This window comes from Helianthus annuus, chromosome 9, assembly GCF_002127325.2.
Source record: "Helianthus annuus cultivar XRQ/B chromosome 9, HanXRQr2.0-SUNRISE, whole genome shotgun sequence".
NCBI classification, from domain to species: domain Eukaryota; kingdom Viridiplantae; phylum Streptophyta; class Magnoliopsida; order Asterales; family Asteraceae; genus Helianthus; species Helianthus annuus.
Window position 1 is genome coordinate 118503766 of NC_035441.2, and position 26065 is coordinate 118529830.

General features: G+C 36.6%; 2 protein-coding genes across 4 annotated transcripts; one reads left to right on the top strand and one right to left on the bottom strand.

The window, feature by feature from the left end:
• Positions 1-660: 660 nt before the first annotated feature.
• LOC110878332 (zinc finger CCCH domain-containing protein 41) lies at positions 661-6296 on the top strand. The gene is made up of 5 exons (XM_022126618.2): positions 661-853; positions 2340-3023; positions 3256-4335; positions 5178-5531; positions 5703-6296. The coding sequence occupies exons 2-5, from the start codon at positions 2415-2417 to the stop codon at positions 6075-6077; spliced, it is 2418 nt and encodes an 805-aa protein (XP_021982310.1). The 5' UTR covers positions 661-853; positions 2340-2414; the 3' UTR covers positions 6078-6296.
• A 635-nt stretch (positions 6297-6931) lies between these two features.
• On the bottom strand, positions 6932-24473 carry LOC110878333 (protein RST1). 3 transcript variants are annotated; one of them, XM_022126622.2, is made up of 25 exons: positions 23984-24473; positions 22269-22550; positions 22086-22169; positions 21612-21888; positions 21302-21537; positions 20511-20694; positions 20235-20428; positions 20052-20152; positions 19869-19944; positions 19641-19772; positions 19474-19555; positions 19288-19360; positions 19027-19195; positions 18802-18932; positions 18608-18699; positions 17405-17496; positions 17108-17323; positions 16954-17031; positions 14391-14573; positions 13385-14227; positions 10371-10649; positions 9623-10285; positions 8564-8714; positions 8243-8361; positions 6932-7452 (listed from the first exon to the last, which is right to left on the bottom strand). In XM_022126622.2, exons 1-25 carry the CDS (start codon positions 24371-24373, stop codon positions 7096-7098), a joined length of 5484 nt encoding a protein of 1827 aa, XP_021982314.1. In that variant the 5' UTR covers positions 24374-24473; the 3' UTR covers positions 6932-7095. The 3 variants fall into 3 exon arrangements, with proteins under 3 accessions (XP_021982314.1, XP_021982311.1, XP_035833417.1); XM_022126619.2 differs by having other exon boundaries at positions 20052-20164; XM_035977524.1 differs by lacking the exons at positions 22086-22169; positions 22269-22550; positions 23984-24473 and adding an exon at positions 22056-22076 and having other exon boundaries at positions 20052-20164.
• Between the last annotated feature and the right edge of the window lie 1592 nt (positions 24474-26065).

Consider the following 26065-nt stretch of genomic DNA (forward strand, 5'->3'; position numbering starts at 1 on the left):
TATATATTGTAACATTTAAAAAAAAAATTCACCCCACCACTATAAAATTCAACCTCTTTTCACCCCACTTTTTTACCAAACTACTCCACTTTTCTCCCATTTTCATAAAAAAAACCTCTCCCAACCTTAAAAAAATTATGGATCCCTACAACCCAAATAATCCCAACTCAAGTTCACACCCGTTTTCGTCATCCGGAAGACCGTCCCATTTTAAATGTAACTTTAGGTTTTTTTTAAGTGTGTTTTTTTTTTTATTTAAATGTAACTTTAGGTTTTTTAGGTGTGTTTTTTTTAAATGTAACCTTAGGTTGTTTTTTAGGTTTTATTTAAATGTAACTTTTTTATTTTTATTTACTTTGTTTTCATTAATTAATTAAATCAAATAAATAATAATAAAAATGGAGGAGGAGCATTCCCACACCCTTGGATAGTCTCCAAGAGGAGGGTCTTTCTCCTTTGCCTACGTTGCGCTTATGTGGAGGATAGTCATTTGGAGACTATCCTCCCCCATACCCAATGGTCTAATGCACTTTCAACATTGGTTACGAAAATAAATACAAACTGTGCAATTTCGGAACTGCTGGAAAATACAAGGGGCTAAATTGTTAATTTATCACAATCCTCCTATTCACGTTATTTCTTTCTTTCTTTCTTTCTGTAAAACCTTTTTCCTGCCTATGTCCTGCCTGGGGAGAGAACACAGAGAAGTTATAAACAGAAACCGATACATTCATATATACAACACACACAACTAAAACGTGTGTTCCGCGACGAACAAGTGCTCCATTGAACACACATATTATATCCAGAAACGCACGATCCTAGCCCTAATTGCGAAATTCTGTTGACCGAGGTTATTTTCTTACATCGTTTCGTATAATTTATTTATATTTTGTGTATATCGTTGTGTTGTGTAATCTCGGATTGGATTTGAACTGTTCATTATCGATTGATTCGTCTAATTCAATGATAATCTGTAACTTGATTGCCTGTGAGACTCTGTAGTTCGATATAATGTTGTTTGTGGTTTAGGTTTAGGTTTTAGGGTTTATAATCTGAAATTATCAGAGTTTTAAGAGTTTTTTTGTGTAAATTTGATTTGTAAAGGCCTGTTTTTTTGTTTGATCGTTTTATTTCAGTTGAGATTAGATTTTTTGTAGTCTGATACTTACTGATTCCGACATTCGTTATGTCGTTGTATGCTTGGAATACTTGTTTTTAGAGAGAGTTTTTTTTTTTTCCAATCGAAGTATGACAAAAATGTGTAGTAATTCTGCATCGGAAAAATATAATTTGCGAGCTCAGGATGTGTATATATATCATCAGTGTTGTCTCGTAGAGATCTTATTGTATCAACAACTTATGTTTGAGTAGTTGTGATAGGCTAGTTGAGGTCTAATATGGTAGTAATAGGTTTATTCATGTGTAAATTTAGTGCCGTCGGAATTGTAAGATTCGTACTGGTTTTGAGGTGAATGGAATTGAATCATTAATGAATTATGATTTTTTAAATCGCTATGTATAGTTGTATCGATGAATAATTCATATGGCATTACTCTCAGAATGAGTATAGTATGAGAATTCTCTGGGGCAGCTTATGTCGCTTGTAGTGATATTTACACTTCGTTGTGAACTTGTATGCTTGGATCCTTCGTTTCAGAGATAGTTTTTACTTCAGAGTATATGATGATAGATTTACATTACTAATGTTAACTTCATAGTTTCTGAGTCGTATGCCTTACCTAAGTTGAACAATGTTTTTTTTTTTTTTTTTTTTTTTTTTTTTTAACTAAGGCCTTCTATGACTTCTTCATTGCAAAAATAAATTTTGTAGCCCTTATAGTGTGAACCATTCACATCTTATCTTGGAGTATATGTGATAAGCTAGTTAACGTTTCATATGATATTGTAATAGGTTTATTTTATTCACATGTAAATTGTTAACTCAAGGTTGTCAAAATTGCAAGATTCGTTTTGGTTTTGAGCTAAACGGTTTTGAATCATTAGTGAATAATAATTTTCCTTAAGTTACCTTTTATCAATTAATAAAATTATATGGCACCATTCTTTCAGATTTGGAAGCACGCACTTAATCAAATTTTGTTACCATATATGTGTGGTGCCTACTGTATGGAGGGTTTTCCAACGTCTCTTATCGCATGCGTTTGGAAATGAATAGATGTTCTGTTTTTTTTCCTATTCCTTTTAAGTCTTAACTTTGTGTAATCTTTTTTTTTTCTTTGTTTCTGTTATAAGTTCGGAAGTGTTTTGCTGTAGTATTATTTCGTCATGTTCGCCTCTTTTAACTTTAGTTTAATTTTCTTTCAACTATGTCTTAGGTAAATATTTCAGGTCGATCCAGCGGTCTCATTGTCTCTTCAAAAAATTGGTTGGTGCGTCCTTTTCATCACTTAATGGAGCTTAGAGTTTCATCCCGAAGGCCACGCATGATATACAAAGGTGATCCCGATGATAAAGAAATCAGTGATGACGATGATGATCGCAACCATAAGCATCGTAGAAGAGATGATGCGAGGTCTCGGTTATTGGAGGATGAAGTTACGGGACACATCTTTACAAAGTCATATAGAAAAGGAAGTAAATCTTTCCAAAATAGACATCTTGGCGGCGAAACTGGTTCTCAGTCCAATGAAACATGGAAAAAGTATAGTTTTAATCCTATCGAGAAAGAGATCTCTGTAAAGTTTAACCAGAAAGGACCTGGGTTAACTCAGTTTTCTAGAGGAAGGGATTCCGGTCAATGGGGTTTGGCAACGGTTTCAAATTCTCAAGGTCAATCCTGGAGTCCATTTGGATTGGTTCCCGGAATTTCAAACGGTGATCAGGATATGTTTCACCCTCTTGGCTTACAAGGAACATACAGACCAGCTATTAATTCTTCTTTGAACACGGGACTTGCAAGACGACAGTGTCGGGACTTTGAGGAACAAGGGTTTTGCCTAAGAGGTGACATGTGTCCTATGGAGCATGGGACGAATCGTATTGTTGTAGAAGATGTTCAGGTATGCTATATTATATACTCAATATGCTGCAGAATTATGTGTGCTAGGAAATCCAATATTGTTATTGTTTGAGGGTCCTTTAATAAATTAGATTACAAAATTAATCAGGTGACATATTTTCACTGATAGACCATTGATGAAGTTTTATTGTTATATTTTTACCTTACGAAAACTAGTCAGCAGTTAAAGTTTGACCTTACGAAATTTTATTGTTTTTTTTTTCGGTTTACAGAGCCTTTCACAGTTTAATCTCCCTATATCACTTGCTAGTGCGAATCTATCTATAGCACCAGTGGGGACAGGACCTACACCCTCAACTAGTGTCGTGATGAACACGCGATCAAACAGCAAAGGCCCGCATGGAAAAAATATCAAGCATAATATCGGTGACATTGATTCTGCTGCTGACTTTTATGATCCTGATCAGCCTCTTTGGAGCAATGATTCACATACATCAACCGGGCTTCAATCTATACCTCAGCCAAATGTTGGAAAAAACGATTCATTACTGGATCATGGTTTATCTGGTGATCATCGCATTGGTCAGTCCGACGGATCTGATAATGAACTTGTAACCAATAGTGGGGCTGTGCGCGCATCTCAAAAAACAAGATCTTCTGTACATGGTAGAATAACCAGCATTACAAAAAGAACAGAAATGGGAGAGAATGTAATTTCCGCTAGCAATTCAAGTTTCCGGAAGCCGAACATTTCAGAGTCATCTTTGAAATCTCAGAGTGGAAATGGACGTATGAACCGTAAGCCGTCACAAAAGGCACAACGTACGTTATTTGTTAATGGCATTCCCCGTCAGAATAACAAAAGGGAGCTCTTACTTTCACATTTTCAAAAGTTTGGGGAGGTTACCAATGTTTCTATTCCTTTAAATAGCGAGCGGGCTTTTGTTCAGTTCTCTAAAAGAGAAGAAGCAGAAGCTGCTCTTATGGCACCTGACGCTGTAATGAGTAATCGCTTTATTAAGCTATTTTGGGCTAATCGTGACATCATACACGATGTCCAGACAGTTAGTGGCCGTAACATGTCTATACCACCCCTTGGATTGAAAGTTTCTTCTGTTGCAAACAAAAGAAAAGATGATTTCCAATCAGTATCGCATGATAGCAGAGTCTCTCATGCCTCTGCTTCTGATCACTCAAAGCCTACGGTTGTATATGACACAAAAATAACTCCACCTTTGCAAAAGAAGCTCGAGAGTCTGGAGCTTTTGAAGGAAGAACTTCGGAAAAAACAAGAAATGCTTGATCAGAAAAGGAATGACTTCCGACGCAAACTGGATAAACTTGAGAAACAGGTATATGCCCTTTTCCTTTAATTTTGGTTTATCTGCATACAGTTTAACTTTTGATTATACTAGTAATTAGACCGGCGCGGGTACATTGCAAACATCAAACGGATTAGTCTAAGTATTATGTGATGACTGATGCGTATCCGATTTAACTCAATAGCATCACGGTTGGATCATGGTTTTTATTATAGATATATAATATGTAACAACTTTGGGATGAAAAGTAGAGTAACTTTAATTTATACCGTCGAATAGAAACGTATTATATTTGACCCCACTCTGTTCTGAACAAAATGTATGCGGAAACGTGGAACAGCTAGAAACGTACATAAAATAAGCACGAAAACGTTTATATTTGACTTGACACGTATATAAAAATACGCACGTAGAAAAATAGTTTGTTTAAAAGTAAAAGCAAGAAACGGGTAAACTCAAATTCAGAAAGTCAAGGGGATCAAAATGAGATTTTATGAAAAATTAGTGGACGGAAGTTATTGAAGAAAAATTAAATTAGTAAAAAACTTAATAGGTTAAGAACTTATATTTTATATGGTACAGAAGTAAAGTTGAAATATTAGAAACTGGAGGGGTTAGTTTGTATAACTTGTAAAATGGAGCAGGGGCTAAAAGTGCTAATTTGCAAAGTTGGCGGTGGATCTGTGGGTGTGTAAAAAAGGAGGGGGTAAATTTGTCAAAGTATAAAAAGGGAGGGTCGGTAGTAGAGATACCACCGACATTTGTGATTAAGAGTGTATAAATTTAAGTTTGTAGACCGTTTTCTCTGAGTACCAGATTTTATTAACCATTCTATAACTTGTCACTTTACATGGAAGTACTCTTTTCTGCAGTCTACTGGTCCAGAAGGTGAAGTAGCACCCGAACAGGTTGCTAAAAAGCAGAAGTTGGGGGTTTTAGCTGATTCTGTAACGGCTGCAACCCTGAGTGACGGGGATCGTGATGCTGTTGTACCATCAGCACAAGATGAAGTGGCAGGTACTAGTAGTAGCAAATCTGCGGATCCCTCCAGGAAGCAATGTTCGAAAACAAAATTATCATTAGCACTTCCAGAATCTTCAAGCTTGAAATCATCTCCACTTTCATCGTCCAATCTTGGATCACCTGTTGTCAGCAATCGGTTCAAACTGGACAATCGGCCAACTGCGTTTAAAATTGTTTCACCTCTACCCGATGGTCTTGCTGATGTAAGCTTCCATTCTCAGTTTCTCCATTTTCTTTTACAAACAGTTTAAGAATGCATCTTAACTTAGGTCAAGTGGAACACCTATATGACAAGTATACTTCTCCCTCATTTATATGCTCTATCGAACATGTGATTTAAATAATGTTGAAATTTGATGGCTATGGTTTTGCAGGTTCCCGTGTTGAAGAAACACTTTTCACCATATGGCGATCTTTCAAAGGTGCAAGTAGAAGACGACCCCAAAACATCCAATGTTACAGCTCAGATATATTTCAGAACACGTCATGCGGCTGAGAAGGCGTTTGTGGGTGGCAAATCCTGGAAAGGGCACAATTTGCAATTTGTATGGCTAAATTCTACTACCAATTCCAGGAAAGATGATGTTGTTAGGCAAACTCCGTCACATTTTTTGAAAGATTCTTCTAAAACTACTTCCCAACAACCATACACATCTGGAGATGGAGATTCTGAAAAAACTCAAGGAGCAGAAATTGTCAAGGATGATATAGAAACTCGTCATTCTAATTGCATTAGTGACACCGAATAAACCTTAAAAGAATGGCGGTGTACAGTAGAGTTAAGTAAATGGTATATCAAGTGCTTAGTTGCCATAGAGCATCGCTCAATTTTGTTGTCTCGTGCTTGCAGTTTGTAAATGGAATTCTTAACTGCCGGTTGGGATGATTTGTTCGGTTAGTTAGTTATGTCTTCGTATTTGTCAGGTTTGTCTAGAATTAAGGATTATATTTAAAATTCGGTTAAATAATTTAGTCGTTTTATTTCAAACTCGACCATCTCGTGTCCTTTCCTTCCCATTAGAGATGTTCATGGTTAAATTTGGCTGGTTTTGATCAAAGTTCTAGGTCTAACCGCTAACTACGTTCTCGGCAAACAAGACTGACTGGCTGGTTGGGTTGGTCACCCAGATCGGACGCTTTTTTCGGGCTTTGGATATAATGGTTTGGTTTTGTTGCTTTACACATTTGAACTGATCTCTTCTAATGATTTTAGATTTTCTTTGAAAATGATAAAAATGGTTCATAATTATAACACATATACATAAACTATATCTTTTGAAAAAAAAAAAAAAACAATGTATAAATAACAAATGTTTAAACGCCAACTCTACACCGCTGGCTAGTATTAAGTTTTAAACTGGACCAAACTATCGACCACCAAATTCAAACCATTTGGATCTCACATTGACCGAGTTGCTTCTGTTTGATTAGTTAGGTCGATTCCTACGGTTTTGAACATCCCTACTTTTGTTCATACACCGTGTCACAACTTCATGTCGTTCTAAGTTTTGTTTTTTCCATCAGCAACCTCGGTTTTTTTTTTTTTTTTTTTTTTTTTTACACTCAACTCTCTCCAAATAGTTGGTCATCAAATGATAGCATAGAGCATAGTAATTCATCAATTTTATAAGCAATTATAAGATTATAACTAGGCAGACACATCATATCTTTTTAGCTTACTGTTCATCCACAATCATGTAACGATATACATAATTCTACTGGTACATGAACTACTGTTAACTAATGGACGAACATGCAAGTGCAAGTTCAGGGAACAGTCAAGTTGGCAAGCATGAGCCGTTCCTCAGGAGACAGATGGTCTTTGAAAGCAACACAAGTATGATGCATCACCTTTAACAGGAACACACCCGTGTCTTTCTCTGAATCATCAAGTGACCCTTGGGTTGAAAAGTCATTAGTGTTAGTGACATAGTCATATATACGCTTGGTTGAAGTCCACATAAGCGAAACCACCGAATCAGCCACTACTGCCCAGTTAGTATCATCTAACAGTAGAGAAGTAAGGGTTACGGGTAGGTCGCTCAATACAATATGAGGGTTCACAATCAGAAGAGGCATATACTTGGACCAGCTACCACATAGTAAACCAATAAACTGCATAGCCTGCAATAGAATTTGGATTAGTATGCACATTAGGAGATAGATAACATACTTTATGTCCCCAATGAACATCCTAGTGGTAAGTGGTACACTCTACAATTATAAAGGTCGGGACTTTAAATCGTGCAGAATGCAGGTGTGGTGTATTTATCCTAAAAAATCTAGAAATTGTTTAAAAGAAAAGATAACATATTTTATATATAACAGGCCTGCGCTTGTTACAGAATTTATTTTAAGTAGAGAATCACATAATCAGTTGTTTATAGTGCATGGAAATATTTACATGTAGTGAAAGAGAGAAAAAGGCGACTAAAAAACTCTTGTATAACAGTTAAAGCATAAAGGTACAAGTGTCTATGCGCTTCTCTACTTAGAAGCGGTTTTGTATTGAACATCCCTCATATATGATAGTATGTACAAAATAAAGAGCAAGAGTAAAATTGTTTGAAACTGATTGTTGTGCCTACACGACACGATCTTTGAAGCGATTTGACATTCTCCAAAAATCTACCCTCATCAAATGTCCAAAATGCCCCAAACTTTGTGGCCTAAGATAGGCAATGACTAAATAAGTACAAAAAATTTACAAGTGGCATCTTAAACCATTTTCTTGAAAATGGGTCTATTTGGGTTAGTTTTTATTTTAAATGGATCAAATTTAAAAACTCATCTAAAATGAAACGTGTCAAACAGGTTGATTGAAGAGGCTCAAAACTCTCCAAACTTTTATTATGGATTCAAATTTCTTTTTTCATGTAACCGAAGTGTGCCAGATTTAAGAATCAGTACTCACCGTCGTAGGGTAATTTGTGACACAACTAATTTCTGCAGCGGAAACAAGCCACTGTCGTTTGACACTTCCTTCAGCATGTTGCAAAGCCATCACGACTTCTACCAAAACGTCCCATATACCTGCAGCAATTTTATACAAACATTACTCATGCAAAAAAAAAAAACAACTCTATAGGCCAGTATAATGGGCCCCTGGATTAAAGACTACCACAAGCATTATTCATCATGTCAAATTCTACAAATAATACATCATAAACAGTTATATATGGCATATACATACACTATGCATTCAAGTTCAAATGAAAGGTAGTGTAAAACTGACCATCAGATCTGATATTTAATATGTAAGGTTTTAGCTTTGACAGTTCAATTAGCGGAATAGAACCATTCTCCACCAGTCTTGCTCTAGCTATCATCTTTTTCTTTGCATCTAAAAACTGATGGCTTTCCTGATTGAAACTCGTCTCCGGAATCTGTACATGGTAACAATTACTGAACAAACTTAGGATATGTGTGTGACTATGGAAGTATTCAACGAAAGTGATAACTGATAATGCACCATTGTTGTAGGATAACAGAGAGAGTGTAGAGGTGGGAAAATGAGTGGGTCAGGCAACGGGGCCAAAATCGAAGGCGTTCAATGTTTGGTTACAAACACATTAAACCAACCGAACCAAACCAAACCGAAATTGTTTAGACAAATTGGATTTTAATAATCCCACTTTTTCTCAGTTGGCCAATAATAATCCCAAATGAGAATATTCTTACCACCGGTCCCAACTTTCTAACTATTTTTCCAATGGATCCCAGCTAAAAAAATTCAACTCAGTATTTGCTGACGTGGACATATGAGGTGGAAAATAATTGTTTTTTATGCCCACATCAGCAAAAAACAACATATTTTTTCCACCTCATATGTCTACGTCATCATCACATCAGCAAAAAACTATTCGCGTCAGCTAAAAAACTAACCGGGTTAAGTTTTTTTAACGGAGTCCATTGAAAAATAATAATTAGAAAGTTGGGACTGGTCAGTTGGGATTATTATCGGCCAACTGAGAGCATGTGGGATTATTACAATCCAATTTGCCAATTGTTTAAAACATAAACGAAAATTTGTCAATCGTTTAAAACATAAACGAATCACATATACGGTTTTCAGTTTGATTTACAACCAAGCCAAATTAGTTATTCAATTTTCAGTTTAAGATTCAATTCGGCTAAACCGAGGAAACTAAATTCATTAACAATAAATTTTGTGGAACATTCAACCGGTTTTATTTGTTTCCTTAGCTAACTTTTTTACTTCACACGTGACCAATTAGGAATACAACATATCCTGAATCAACCCATTCGCAAGTAAGATGGAAAGATACATCACCTGCAGAAGATGTAATAACCAGTGGAGAGGAGCCTTCCCAAGACATCTTACTGCTTCAGACCACTCCTCCATTTCATAAGTCCCGCCATATTCCAAAAATCGTAACCCTGAAAACTCGGGCAACAATGTAAAGAGCAACTCCATATAATTCTCAAAGTTGGGCATAAGTTTTTCGGAATCAAGATAAGCTTCTTCAAAACACAAGCAAACACCCTTCCAGCAAGATGTTCTTAACAGGCTTTTCAGTTCAGGATCATATACTTTGTCAGAGGAGAAAGGCGACTGTACAAAATTCGCCACATCGTCAAATAACTTTTCAAGCCTAGATCCAGAGAATATCTTTAACGTGTGTGGCAGGTGAGAAAGGATGCACAACTGTAGATTCATTTCAAGCATTTTGAACCTCGAGAGGTCAAACAACTCATCGAGAAAAGTAAGCAAAGCATCGAAGTTGCTGCCGTGAACCAAAGAGAATACTAAACATTCCTCCCTCAGTTTTCGGTTTTCAAGATTATATTCTCCTTGTGATGTTTCGGAAACCTGTTCCTCGTATCGCATGCACCGTCTAATGATTGGCCCCCAATCAAGCTGTGGCAACCTTGGAGCATTGGTGAGACATCGCAGAACAGTTGCAACTGTGTTGGCGTGTGAAGGGGTAGCAATCTGATAATGAATAGTGGATGAACAAAAAATTAGAACGTCAACTAGAAAGTGTTTAAAAATATATTAATAAAAGTAGGTTACGCACCACTGAGCCGTTTAGATTCATTAGCCACAGGCTAAGTTTCATGACTACGCTATCCTCAGGGAATGGTTGGGATGCAGAATTAGGTTTTGATCTGTCTTCATTGTGAAGATCACTAGACCAGATGTAATGTCGAAGAAAAGAAACTGCCCAAGATGCATAGTGTTGCAGTTGGTTGTCATCAGAATTTTGAGCAACAAGAAAGATGTCTTGTATTAATGATGTCAGACTAAGCTCCATAACAGAATTTGAGAATAAAGGACCAGTTACATAAGAAGATTCCTGTTGGGAAACAATAGAGTTTAGTTATAAAGATACTACAAAATCAACTCGTATATCGAAAATGCTGGATAACTAGAGATCGCATGTTAATTCTAACTTCTCTTTCTTTTAGAAAAAAATCATTAATAACTAACGCGTTATTTAGGGTAACAAAACAATATTGTTATATCAACAATCTAAATCTTTCAAGTTTCAACCCCTTAAATTGTTGCCCTTTCAGCTATAAATTCTAACTAGTTTTTTTACTTGCTGCGCGTTACGGCAGGGCCGTATGCAACGTGATAAATTATAGACTACAAGACTCATTTCCGAACTATATTTACCTTGAAACGTAAAGTAATCCGAATTTATACCATTGAATGAAAATGTATTATATTTGACCCGATTTGTTTCCAAACAAAATTTACGTCGAAATGTAGACCAACTCAAAACGTACATAAAAGAAACACGTGTAGGCATCGTACGCGGCAAGATAAAGTATAGACTACAAACGACCCGACCCGACCCGACTCGTTTCCGAACTAAATTTACCTCGAAATTATAGTAACTCAAATTTATACCGTCGAATGAAAATGTATTATATTTTGACCCGATTTGTTTCCAAGCAAAATTTATATCAAAACGTAGTCCAACTCAAAACATACATAAAAATAAGACATTATATAATTGACCTGACTCTTTTCCGTAAATAAATTACGTAAAGTGTAGATGAACTCAAAATTATACTGACACATACATTAAAAACGTAAGAAATTAGTTTTAGGGTAAACACGAAACTTTAGAAACTTGAGGGGGTCAAAGTGACATTCTATCAAACTTTGGTAGGTAGAATGGGTTGATGGCTTTTGCCACCGACCTTTTGTTTTAAGATATTATAAATTTAGCCTAGAGGGGGCAGTCTTGACCCAAAGCCTTCCAAGTGGGTCACTTTGGGTTGCTTTTAAAATTATATGGGTTGGTTTGGGTCATATTTTCACTCAATGGGTCAAAATGGGTCAATTAAAATTCCATCTCATATATTTTCGGGTCAAAACGGGTCGACAACTTCAAAGAAATGGATCAATGTGGGTTGGTGTCTTAAAGAAACGGGTCAAGTTTCGGATCGGAACGGGTTCGGTTTGGATCGAGTTTCGGGCGGCTGGGACGGGTTTCCGATCGGAACGTAGTTGGTTCGGATCGGATCTCGGGTCGGCACGGGTTTCCGCACGGGACGGGTTTCGGGCCGACATGAGTTTTCGCACGGGACGAGTTTCAAGTCGGGACGGATTTTAGCACGAGACGGGTTTCAGTTCGGTTTTTTTGTTTTGTTTGGGTCGGTTATTTTCGGTTTCGGTTGAGATTTTTTGTTTCATTATGGTCGCTTTTTCGGTTCGGTTTCGATTTTTTTAGTTTTTTGTTTCGTTTTGGCCGGTTTCGATTCGTTTTTTGTTTCGTTTTGATTGGTTTTTCCGGATCGGTTTCGATCGTTTCAGTTTTTTGTTTCGTTTTGGTTGTTTTGTTTCGGTTCGGTTTTCGGTTTTTTGTTTCATTTTGGTTGCTTTTTTCGTTTGATTTTTCAGTTTTTTTTCTTTCGTTTCGGTTCAGCTTTGGTTTTTTTTCGTTTTGGTCGCTTTTTTCGCTCGATTTTTTTAAGTTTTTTTGTTTCGTTTTGGTCAGTTCGGTTCGGTTTCAGCTTTTTTGTTTCGTTTTGGTCAGTTCCGTTTCGGTTTCAGTTTTTTTTTTTTTGTTTCATTTGGTCGGTTTTTTCGGTTTTGGTTTTTTGTTTTGTTTTAGTCGGTTTTTTTGGTTTCGTTTCGGATCGGTTTCGATTTTTTGTTTCGTTTTGGTCAGTTTAGGTTCAGTTTCAGTTTTTTTTATTTTTTCTTTTTGGTTGGTTTTTTTTATTTAGATAAGTATCCCAGTCTCGTATTCATAAGCTCATTTAGATAAGTATTCGATTTTTCAAGCACAGAATAGTCTCAGAATTCAGAAAAGGGCAAAACAAGTTCTATTGTATGTTCAGCCTCAACAACAAGAAGTTAGACAAAGTGATCAAAAACCCTTTCAAAACAATGGTGGATAAACAAGGTCCTCAAATGGTCAACTGGGATATCAGGAGAACTTGAAGCCATAACTAATGATAATCAGAGGCTAAATTATGCTGGTAACATGAAGGTGTATATGGCAATCTTGGTAATTTACATCCAAAAAAAGACAATGAAGTCTTGCCAAATGGAATGGGGAACATATGCAGCAGAGCAAGCAAAGAGTTTAGGAAACTAGTAAATCCAACTTCTTACTGCAGAGCTCTTTCTACACGAATGGATCCGAACCAACCCAGACCCGTTTTAACAGCTCATGCACTTTTTTGACCCGAACCCGTCCCGAACCCATTCTCAACCCGAACCAACCCGGACCCGTTTTAACCCGACAAAATTTCCCCTTGATGTACAATCTCTTTAAAAAAACATTTTTTAACTAACCTGACCCGACCCGACCCGAAACCCGTTTTGACCCGAACCCGTTCCGACCCGAACCCGTTTTGACCCGAACCAAAACAACCTTTTTTTAATTGACCCGTTTTGACCCGAACCCATTTTGACCCGAACCCGTTTTGACCCATGACCCGACCCAACCCGACCCGTTTGCCAGGTCTAATTTAGCCCATTTGACATTTTGACCCATTTGAAATGAAACAAAACCTAAAAAGACCCATTCACAAGTAAACGGGTCGAAATTGCCACATCTAAATTTACCTTGTGTTTAGAATTAGATGATGAAAAGGATAAAGGGCAGTGCAGAAACAAGGTCCCACCGCCAGCTCCTAATGCATTTACAACTCCAAGCATTGCACCCAAATGCAATAGCGGAGGCTGAGAACTTGAGTAGATTTTTTTGAAAATATCCAGTAATTCCCTGACACACGTGGCATCCAGTGAATGGATCCCTTCATTTAAAACGCATCCAAGAAAATTACCAGCTCCAACACAAGATGCCATTAACAAGCTCTGACGAAATGCTCCCGATTTTTTGGTAGAAACCAGTTCGTTAATGAGGTCTCTATACCCACTCGCAAGATATTCCAGCTCCGCACCGTCAATCAGTTCTACTTTCTGAGAAAAAGATACTACAAACGGAATTGCAAGACAAGCACCCGTTGATAAAACTGGTTTTGAGCGATTTTCAAGAGGAATCCATGATGTAATTAGGTTTTTTATTTTCTTAGCTGCGTCTATACGCCCTGACCTATATATTGCAGTAACAGAACTTCCTAAACCAATGATGAGTCCTGAAACACCCCATATATCTTCCTCCACGTAATCAGAACTCTTGTTGGAAAAACTTGGGGTAATATATGGATCAGTAGTGTTTGTTACTTGAGGGAAGTATTCAGATAGGGTTTGAAGAGTGGTAGTTGAAAATTGTGCATACTGATCTATTAATCGACATAAAGTCCTGATAATCTTTCCAAGTAGTTCAGTTTCATGCATCTCGTAGTCATCTCCTGCTTGAAAACGTGTAAGAAGATCTTGACATGAATAACCTAAAGCAACTCCACAAGCCCCTCTTACCAGAGTGCTTTTACTCATGCACGCAACCTAATAATCAGGTCAGAAACGTAATGAATAACATGGCATGCTCGGTTATACATCTACTATAAGCATTCTACTACAGATGTGTATTAATAACTTATCATTTAGTATTCTCTAGTGAAAAATAGAGAAGTTGACGGTCTCTCAAAAGGGTCGGAGATATTTGTACCTCAAGAAGTGCATTGATGGTTTGGGATTTTTGTTTATGATCAGTCACATGCAAGCAACTTGAGATGATTCCAAGCGAAATTGCAGCCGACCACTGTCGATATTCATGTTCATGCTGAAATAGCCAGCTCAGTAGAAACTTGGAGGCGCTTGCTTTTGTAGCATGAGCAGACGGTGGAAGGACCTGCCATGTCATCATACCAAACACATTACCAGCATTAATCATATGCTAATTATCAGTAGGGCTGCAAATGAACTGAACTTTCAGGGGCGGGAAGTTCGTTTGTGTCCGTTCGTTTAATATAAGGACGAACATGAACAGAAAATTTCGTTAGTTTAGTTAAATGAACGAACATGAACAGGGGTTGCGTTTGTTCATTTATGTTCGTGAACGTTCGGTAACGTGTTCGTTTATGTTCATTTGTGTTTGATAGTTCATTAGTGTTTTTAATTTTTATATTTTATTTAAGAGTAAATTACAATTTTGGCCCCTGTGGTTTAGCCAGTTTAACCCTTTCAGTCCAAAAAAGAATCTTTTGACATATCAGACCCTAAGGTTGCATTTTATAACGTTTTGGCCCCTAACACTAACTTTGTTACTTTTTTGCAGTTAAGTGTAGGGTCATTATATACCTTAGCTGTTTTTGATAATTACAAAGTTCTTTTAATACATAAGACATTATTAATGCATTTACTCAAGTTTTTTTTGTTATTTCTTTATTTTCACGATTATTGTTTAACAAAATATGTATTTTCTTTAACTGTTTGTTTTATACAAACGTCGTTTTTAAAATCATTTTTTTTAATATTTTTTTAACACCGTCTATCGTTTTTAAAATTATTCCTTTTAAACCGTTTGTTTTTTTTAAATCGTTCTTTTTAAAGTATTTTTAAACATTTCATTTTATATCGTTCTTATTAAAATCGTTTGACTTTTAAACTTCTTTAAATAATTCGCTTTTTTAAGTCGTTCATTTTAAAACTTTTAAAAAACATGTATCAAAAACAAAAGCAATGGAAGATTTGAAAAAAGATAAACTATTTTAATAAAAAGTTTGCAGAAGAGCGTTCATTTTTTAAACTTTTTTTAGAATGGTTTATCTTTTTTCAAATCTTCCATTTCTTTGGATCGTTTGTTCAAAATTCGTTATTTCTTTTAACCTTTTGTTTATCAAATTCATGCGCTTTTTAAAACCATACACTTGTTAACTTATTTTTTAAGGTTTTGTTTTTTTTTATAAACGTCGTTTTTTGAAATCTTCGTTTTTTAAACCACTCATTCATTTAAAATCGATCGATTTTAAAATTCTTCGATTTTTGAAATCATTCATTTTTTGAAGTTTTTTCCCTAACGACTATAAGTAAATTGAATTCAAAGTTTCAAAAATGAACAATTTCACAAACGGTTTAAAAAGAAACAATTTAAAAATGAACGACTTAAAAGAACGAATTGTTTAAAAAGCTTAAAAACAAACGATTTAAAAAAAAGGTATAAAATACACTGTTTAAAAAAACTTTAAAAGACAAACGACTTTAAAAAGAACGATTTTAAAAAACATGCGGTTTAAAAAGGAACAATTTTTAAAAACGATACGGCTTTAAAAAAAGGTTAAAAAATAAATGATTTTAAAAACGACGTTTATAAAAAACAAATTGTTAATAAAAAATACATATTTTTATTTGTATATTCAAAACGTATTTTGTTAAATAAAAATCATGAAAATAACAAAATAATAAAAATAAATTTGAGTAATTGCATTAGTAATCTCTAATATATTAAAAGAACTTTGTAATTATCAAAAACAGCCCCTAAGGTATATAATGACCTAATTACCCTTGCACTTAATTGCAAAAAAGTAACAAAGTAGTGTTAGGAGCCATAACCATTATAAAATCTAACCTCAGGGACTGATATGTCAAAAGATTCCTTTTTAGGCTAAAAGAGTTAAACTGGCTAAACCACAGGGGCCAAAACAGTAATTTACTCTTTATTTAAATACTTCAAAATTCCGACAAATAAAATATTAAACAAGTATCAATGTATTATATTTTGTTCATTAGAGCTTGTTTGTTTTCATTTTTGCTCATGAGCATTAGTTTGTGTCTCCGTTTGTATTCATTAACGTTCATTTGCGATCGTTACCTGAAATTAACAAATGAACACGAACATGTTCCTTAACGAACGAACATGAACAGTTCGTGAACACATATATTTCTTTAACAAACTAACACAAACAAGGTATTGTTCGTGTCCGTTCAGTTTGTTTGCAGCCCTATTTATGTGCTTGCATAAAAGAAGCAAAATTAAAGTTTCTGCTTAATCAACAACTATGTTTAGCTTTTATTAATTTTTTTAAAAAATCATTTTTTATACTTTGGTAGGTTTTAATTGGCTACTGTAAAGGTGTATTCAGTTGGTTTGCGATGTTGGTTGTTGTTCCCGTCAAAGTTCAATCACATTCTCGGTTGTAGGATTACAGTCATAGCATTTCAGTATTAAAAGATATATCTTGACACTTTAAAAAAATGCATCTCAATCTCTTATGAGTAAAGCAGATACTTACCAGACAAAGTGCACCCACAGCTAGTCCAATATTCTCAGCAGATCTAGGGATAGATTTCATAGCTGTTTGTGTCATACGCTGCATAAAAATCATTACAAATGAAATTATCAAAGACAATGGTAAAGAGATACAACAAATAGATGAAATTTAGAACCATGAGAATATCATCAGCTGCTTTGGAAGTTGTATCCAACACACTGGAGGACGCCTTAACATCCAATAACGTGATGCAACCCCGCAGCCAACGTTGCAGAAACGGTTTCCAAGATTGCAGTGAAAGAAGTGCCACTACTGTATTCCTTGACAACTGTAGTGATGCAGCTATCTCCACTAATGCATTCTCATATCTGCCATGTAAATCGTGCAAAGCCTGAAAACTAAGAATTGCAGATGTAACTGCATGATGGTAACATAACGATGACAGCACACAAGACCGTACTACATGTTTTACCTTTGATCCTCCTTGGTTATTTTTATCTTTTGCACTGAAAGAAAGGTGAAATAGTGCTGCACCAGGTAGTTCTCTTACTTTATTATTAGTTCCTGCAAGTCGAATGGTAATACAGTTTAAGCATACATGCAGCATAATGCGTACTGATAGAGATGCACTGACCCACAACCCATTAACACCAGGCCCATCAGGCCCGAGTCAGAAGTGGGTTACCTTGGCCCAACTGGATCCAATGCAAGACACTTAATCCCTGCTCAAGTCCAGCCCCCACGTTTTTGTTCCACAGTTTTTAGTTGTTTCATTTCAGTAACTTCTTTTATTTTATTTTTGTTGAAGTTGTCGCAGTAGTTTCTATAATTCCACAAGTGTAGGAAATGTGGGTGGTCATGTAGTTGGTAGTTAATTTCTTTCAGAATTATGTACTCGAAAAATTGGAAATGAGAAGCAGTTTTGAGTTTCCTATACATTTATTCACTGCAGCCAGAGGGTAATTTATGTTCATTGCTATTCTAAAAATTGGCAGGTTTTAGAAGGTGATCTTGAACGACTACTTCTTGTTCTCGTGGTGTGACTGTAGCGATGATCGGGATTAGTTCAATTCTGCTCAACGAGACTTTTGGGTGGTGCGACTGTATCTCGTGAGAACCGTTGTTTGTGAGTTGTTGCCGTCGGGTATTTTTCGATCTAAAACATACATACCTAATTTTTCATTGAGTAAAGTGTCATTTTCGTCCCTGAGTTTGGCTACTTTGGAGACTTTCGTCCAAAGGTTTGTTTTTTCGCATCTGAATCCAAGAAGTTTGAAAATTTTGCCATTTTGACCCGACTCGTTAGCTCCATCCACTTTTTAACGTTAAGTCAGGGGTAATTTCGTCTTTTTAGACATTTTTGTGATGATTAAAGGGTTTGGGTGGGGAGAAAGTCAACAGAGGTGAATTATTATTTCTTATAGTGTTTTTTATTTTTACAAAAATGTCTAAAAAGACGGAAATACCCCTCATTTAACGGAAAAAATGGATGGAGTTAACGAGTTGGATGAAAATGGCAAGATTTCAAACCTTTTGGATCCCGATGCGAAAAAAACAAAGCTTTGGACGAAAGTCGCAAAAGTGGCCAAACCTCAGGGACAAAAATGGCACTTTACTCTCTTTCATTTTACATAATTATGAATATTTTGTTAATATATGCATAAACAGTGTGTACCTGAAAGACCAATAACCCGAGGAAAGACATCTAGCAATTTCTCAATCTTGTTGGCGGGCGCTCTTTTCTCCTTCACTAGTCTCCGCCTTGTGCTGGGAATAAATTTAAACAAAGCATGGAACATGTCTCAGAAACATGACATATAAACACAACACTCAAGTGTAAAGAAAGTTCAAATGAAAACATTTCTTAACATGTGTTCGTGTGTTATTATCTTCGTTTCAAATTTCTCCATGGCCTCAAGAACTTTGGGGTCAATCTCAGAAACAAGCGCCTCTGTGTTCTTTTCCCTGAAATCCGTTATGAACTGTCGGATATGAGGTACCTAAAAGATGTCATAAGGTTCAAAGAAAACAACTCAGCCAACACTAATCTAGGGTACAGTATTGACTTCTCATAGAATCAGATACAAACTATACCTCATAACGAGTTAATGCCTCAAAAGCAGATGCTCTAGCATTTGCCCATGAAGAGACATGACTAGGGTGTTTGGATGTGGCAACTTCCCATATTATCTGCATAACGCCCGTTGCATATTCTGGATATGCTTCGGCATCCATTGCACCCCATCTTAAAAGCAGGCATACACTGCACCATGATTAACATTGAGACATTGAGTGAAAATTTAGTAGTTATAAACTAGTTTTTAAGCACATGTACACAAAGTCGTTTAGACTTACTTCTTTGCAACAACTGGGTCGGTGGAATAACTCGAGACATACTTTGCTATCACACCCCAAGCAGTATAAAAATCTGGATAACATTTAAAAGAATCTTTTCAGAACTCAGCTGGTGTAATAAGAAAGATAATTCTTCAAATCATATAAAAACAAAACGGCACACTATTACTTGTGTCTAGGTCTTACCAATCACATCAGCTTCACAGAGAAGGGAAAGGCTTTGAATACCAAGAGCTTTAATTATAGCATCTGTGCTTTCAATGCACGCCTACAAGTTAAGTGAACAAATTTGAGAGCAAAATAAGATGTTTGTGGAAAAATAAATGAAAAATTAATTACAAATAAAGTCCTACCTCAACCGACAAGATAATGTCTACGCCCCTGTCGGGATTTTTTTGACAAACATCCCGAATAGTAACAGCCGTGCTTATACAGATACTTCTCTCATACTTAAACAGGGTGAATGCTTCTGGAAGTAATAAGCCCTTACAAGAAAATAAAATGCATCGTAAAAGCGAATTGTAAGAAAACTGTAAGCAAAACGGACAAGGATAGTGAGTACTCTTGGAAGTAATGCAAACCTGCAAACTTCCGAATACACGATCATTGATCTCCCAAGTCTTACAAAGCAGACGCAAAGCAGTAGCATATAACACTCTAGATCACAATAAGCCAAAGAAAATACTTATTTATTAACAACAGTTTTATTATAAATTCATGGATATGAATACAGAAATGAAAGAATATATGTATAGACAACGTACGGGTTTGCATCTTTTTGAAGCATTGGCAAGATTGTCTGAACTACAAGTGGTATCATTGCAGGATGTGACACAAGAGAGGGAAGCATTCTTAAAAGTTTTAGCTGCAGCAAATGCTATAAGATTCACAGAAGTAACAATTAAAATTAAAAGTTAAAGAATAAAGACTAATAAAATCTGGCTTACCAATTTGTCATGAAAGTCTATTTCTTCAGATTTACCAGAGAATATGTTATGGTAAAACAATATTACTAAAAACAACGGAACACCAAGTGTGGGGTCCATATTGCCAGTAACAGCTAGGAGTTCTACTGCAGAGTCCCCCAACGTAGGATGCACAATTAGAATACTGGCAATTGCACCAAGCAGTGGCAGAATTTCTACAATATACGAATATATAAATTCTGTAATTAAAATCATTAACAAGTAATTATCTAGAAAAAGAGAAAAACAAATATTTACCATGTAGAAAGATCTCGTTTGCCTGAGACTTTGGAAGCGATGATTTTTTAATTTCAACCATCCTTTTACAATACTCTGTTGTTGCGACTGTCCAAGTTTGAACGGAATTCTGCTTTTCTTCTACAACTTTATGGCCAACTAATAGCCGTTGTAGATAAAAAGAATCAGAAATAAAATTTTGATCCTGCAATAATAGAAGTTAAGCAGTTAATGCGATAAAATATCGGATATCAGTCAAGGACCGGTATTTGAGACATAGGTTATCGCGGTGGGATATCGGAAATTTTAATATCATGCAGACTTCATATATATAGCAATTAAGACTAACAATTCAGTATGCTCTCCTACCATTAACAAACTAACCTTTTGCAACTTGCAAAACACCAACAATTGTAGCAAGTAGGAACTGATTAAGACTTAAACCACCAACATTTACCCCTAACAATTAACAATTAAGACTTAAAACACTAATAGCAGCAAGAAGAAGAAAGACGAACAGTAGAACTAAGAAGAAAGGTACTGATATCGAGAAAATCGGTGATATAACAGGTTAATATCGCTGATGATATCGATACCGATATTTTAAATGGGGACCGATAACCGATGTATCACCGATATTAACTGAATAGAATAGAAGTCCATAGTCACTACTCGGATGTTTGTCCCGTTACAGCATGATGGAGCAAAATTTCAATGCTGTGAATTAAGATATCGTGTTTGAAGAAAGTAAGTTGATTGCATAACTCCTAAAAAGAGAGTAAGTTTTAGCAATAAGATACTTGAAACTTCACCTGGAACCACAAATGACGAAAGACCCTAAATATGATGTCTTCCAATCTGCTGACACGTGGGAATCTTTCTTCCATGAGCAATTCATTTATGGGGGTAACCAGGAAACTTGCAGAAAGCTTTCGTAAGATAATAAGCAACTCAGATGCGGCTTCTTTAACGTATTTGGAAGGAGATGACATAAGATTGATCGCAGGAAAAACAAATAAAATCTCTTCATGCACGTCAACTACGGCCTCTGCAGGTGTAGAATCAATATTAGCTGAATAAAAAACGCAACAAAGAAGATATATCTCTGTAGCATATATTTACCATTTCTGTTTTTCCACTTTATAAGATCGAGAACCAACTTTAATATTGATAATTGTATGTGTTCCAGCTCTGACTGAATGAGGCTAACAAATAGTGACAGCATCACGGATGACGCTTCGGGTATACATTTCAAATCAAGTTCTGCCTGAACAACTATTAAACGCCTTGACATATCAAATATGCACTCTTCACCACCGGAATACTTGTGAATATCTGTGCACAGTGAAAACACCATCTCTAAAAGTTCTGCTCCGCTTAATTGTGCTTCATGAATCAGCTGGTTGTCAAAGATTAAGTCAACAAAAAAATTTAAGGTTTTTTCATGGAGAATAATTGGGTATTCAAGCTCAAATATCCTTCTTTAGTAGTAACACCATTTTAATGTGCATACATACAAATATATATATATATACACACACACATACACATACACATTCAAGATACAATCATCCTGACCAAGTTTCATTGACATACCACACCATTACCAGCCAGTTGGGTCAAAACCGCAACAAATGCATCCACTATAGTCCCCATGAGATAAGATACATTAGTCACGTCCTAGAAAAACAATATAATGGGAGAAATTAGTATAAATTAACCATTAACCAATACTTATTAATATTATACAGTATCCTATGAGCTTCCATATTCACTTACTTCTGCACTGTTGCAACGGATATATTTAAAGCATCCCATCAACAGCTTAAAAACAGGAATTGCATCCTGAGAAAATGAACAACACAGCGAAGCAATCGAGGACAAAAGATTCCTTGCAAATGAAGACGTTGTCGCTGATGATGACATTTGTATGACCAAAAAGTTTAAGAACGGTCTTAAGAATTCACACACTCCCTCCATTCCCAAATGCCTATTCTGCGTAATAAATAGAAGCACCTGTCGCACGAGCTCAGATTGAACCTCTGTTCGGGAAGAAAGAATCTGGCAACCATCAAACATCAAGACATCATGAATTAGAGTTCAAAAGCAATACCAAACATTCTACATGGTGTCAAAAACTATATAAACTTTCTTAGACACCTCGTTAATGAAAGTTCTGTTATGATATAAGTATATAACTCCCCTTTTTATCAGGGTCGTAAAAATCAGGATTAATTGATTGGTAGTTTACCATTAAATTTCACCTAGCCGGGCGTAAAATCGGTAATCGGTCAAAAGAGGCCAAAATCGATCAAATTTCGGTCAAGGTCGGTCAGAATTGGTCAAAATCTTTAAAGTACTTGAAAAAGTTTACTTATTAATCCAATCGGATTAATAAGTTCGAAAAATTATATGTATAATTTTGGGAAAAAAAAAGTGTGTGTGTGTGTATATATACATATAATTTTGAAAAATTACATATAAAGCTCTAATCTGATTAATCCTAGTCAGAAGCTGACCAGCTCCTAGCAATTAAGTGTGTGTATACATATAATTTTCAAAAATTACATATAAAATTCTAATCCGATTAATCCTAGTAGGGCTGTAAACGAACCGAACGTTCAGCGAACAGTTCGTGAACCGTTCGGCGGGAAGTTCGTTTATGTTCGTTCGATTAGCTTAACGAACGAACACGAACAAAAAATTTCGTTCGGTTAGCTTAGCGAACGAACACGAACACATGTTTCGTTCGTTCGACTGCGTTCGTGAACGTTCGGTAATATGTTTGTTTACGTTTGTTCATGTTTGTTCGTGTTCGTTTTCTTATATTAAAAAAATAAGTAATAAATCTTTTATCTAAACATATTGAAAACTTGAAACCCTGTCTTTTTCTAAGTTAGCTAAAATTTGGACACTCGAATACATTTTTTGGGATAATTATGTTTAGGTTAGTTAACATTGATTTATCATTTAGTGGTGTAGTAGACTTCTTGTGTTTTGATTTATCATTTGATGGTTGCATTTAACTACTTATATCCAATGTTTAAGGATAACAATGTTTTTTATTTTTTATTTTCAAGTTAAATGTTCGTTTACATTCGTTGTTATTTGCTTGCGTTCGTTTGTGTTCGAGACCAGTGTTCACGAACTGTTCGTGAACAACTGAATTTCCTTAACGAACGAACACGAACATAAACTTATGTTCGGTATGCGTTCGTGAACAGTTCGCGGACATGTTAATTTTCTTAACGAACGAACACGAACATGGCCTTGTTCGTGTTCGTTCGGTTCGTTTACAGCCCTAAATCCTAGTCAGTACCTTTTATAGATGGTAACTTGCATCCTAATTCTTCTAGTTGTCATCAACCAAAACACAATATAATTATATAAACTTTAAAAATCAAGTTAATGATTCAAAATTTGATAATCATCAATTCAGATTCTAAATTAATAACACATACATACATTCACAGCTACAATACGTTCAACCTCACCTTAACAAAAGGATGAGCCTCAGAAGACTGGAACTGAAACGAAACATTATCATTTTGAAACCCTAACCGAACGAGAAACCCTATCGCTTTAACAAACACGTTAACAAAACGCGAATCAGAGCCTTCGAGAGCCGACTGGAGTTCCACTAACGCCCTAGAAACCTCCAATTTAGAGTCCTTTACGAGAACACAAAGTTCACGAACCGATTGATCAACAACCGCCGGTGAATTTGAGTTGAGGCATTGAGCAATGGCGTGTGTCGGGTCGGAATCGGGTCCGGTGAGAGCAGTAGATGATCGGAGCTTCTCGAATATGGAGATAACCGCTAGTTTTTGGAGTGATGGTTGTGGTAAACGAGTTCTTTCTTGAAGATGGTTATATGAGTCCATGGTTGTTGACGACGGAGGTTTCGCCGTTGGAACGTACCGGGAGAGGCCGGTATGGGTACTTCAATATCAAGGGGGGTTTTTGGCGTGGATGATCCGGAAAACAAAAGGTCGGGTCTAAAGTATATATTACAGGCTAGATTACAAAAATACCCCTTCTTCGTTTTTCTTTTTTTATCTTATATCTTTTTCTATTTTTCATGTATCTTAGAATCTTTGTATCTTTTTCTATAATTTTTTCATGAATTTGTAAAAGAGTAATTGCATTTAAATTCATCAAAGTCAGGCCACATTCATTTTTTTAACAGCGATTTTGTTATGGGGTGACGTGTTTGGGTAGGGGCGTTTTTGAGGGTGGGCAACTTGGGGTTGCTACCCTCCCCCGTCTTATAAAGGGTCTTTTCTTTTGCTCCCTGTGTTTGTTTTTCTTTTACCCCTAACTCCCCTCGAGTTGGCGGTTTATTGTGTTGTTTTTCTGTTTGCGTTTGACTCTGCGCATGTCCACCGCACGTAGAGGTAGAAACTTCAAGACTGTTGGACTGGCATCAGCGTGTGATAGTGGGTTAAGGGCTTGCCCCCTTAAGCATTTCCACGAATGCAAGGATGGTAAACCGGGGTCTACTGGGTTTTCTCGCCTTCTTGAACACATGCAAAGCACCCACCTTAAGACTGAAAACAAGAAGATTTATGTGAAGGAGACTATCACTAAGGATTTGGACCTTTTTCTAGATGTGGGGGAAGTCGCAAGGGCAGGAGGCAAATGGTTATGTGGGGAGTGCATGGTTATGCATGCCCTTAGTAGGGGTGCAAGCATGATGATGAGATGGTGTCTTTTGCTCCAATCTCGGGGGACGTGGACGATTTCATTGTTGGGATTAGGAAGCCATGTCAAGTGGTAGCCGACACTTTTACACTCTCCCGGAAGGGGTGGTAACCGATGTTGCCCTTCTCGAGTGTGTTTTTTCCCTCCGTTTTCAAACCGTTAAATGCACCCCCCCAGTTGTCGACTGGCGTTCGCTCAGGTTTTAACAGGTTCCCTACGTAAAGTGGTGGCGTCTCCAGACTCGGTTGAAAACTGGGTTCAGTTGCTTTTGTTGTCGTGTTGTACACTGAGGGTTGTCAGGCCTTCTTCCAGGCAAGAGCGGATATCAGGAAATAGAAAATCCCTACAGTACAGCAGCCTCTTGCAGGCGCTTGCATTGTGGAAAGATGGGTCTAGTTTCACAGATCTGGTCTCTTCTCTCTTGAATAGTGGGGGGGGACGTTGGGGTTCCTATGAGGGATTCCAGAAGGGGCGAAGACAATAAAAAGGACCCCAATATCAAGCAATTCCTGCGGAAGGTCAGGGATGGGCATTTTACGGCGGCGGTCAAAGTTTTATGTTCCAGTGGGGTTGCCCCCTTTGGAGAATCGACCATGAAAGCTCTTATTGATAAACACCCTGTGGTGCCACCCCCATCACTGCCTTCCAACCCTATTGTCCAACCCACTATTATTGCAGCAAAGGATTGCATGCTTAAATGTATCTAATCCTTCCCTAGAGGGACATCTTGTAGCAGAGATGGGATGCGGGCCCAACACTTCTTGGACGCTATTGGTTGTGAGGGTTCGGTAAGTTCCTCGGGTCTGCTCACAGCTATTACTGGAGTCGGCAACCTATGGCTTGAGGGGCTTTGCCCTAAGGTGTTGGCCGAG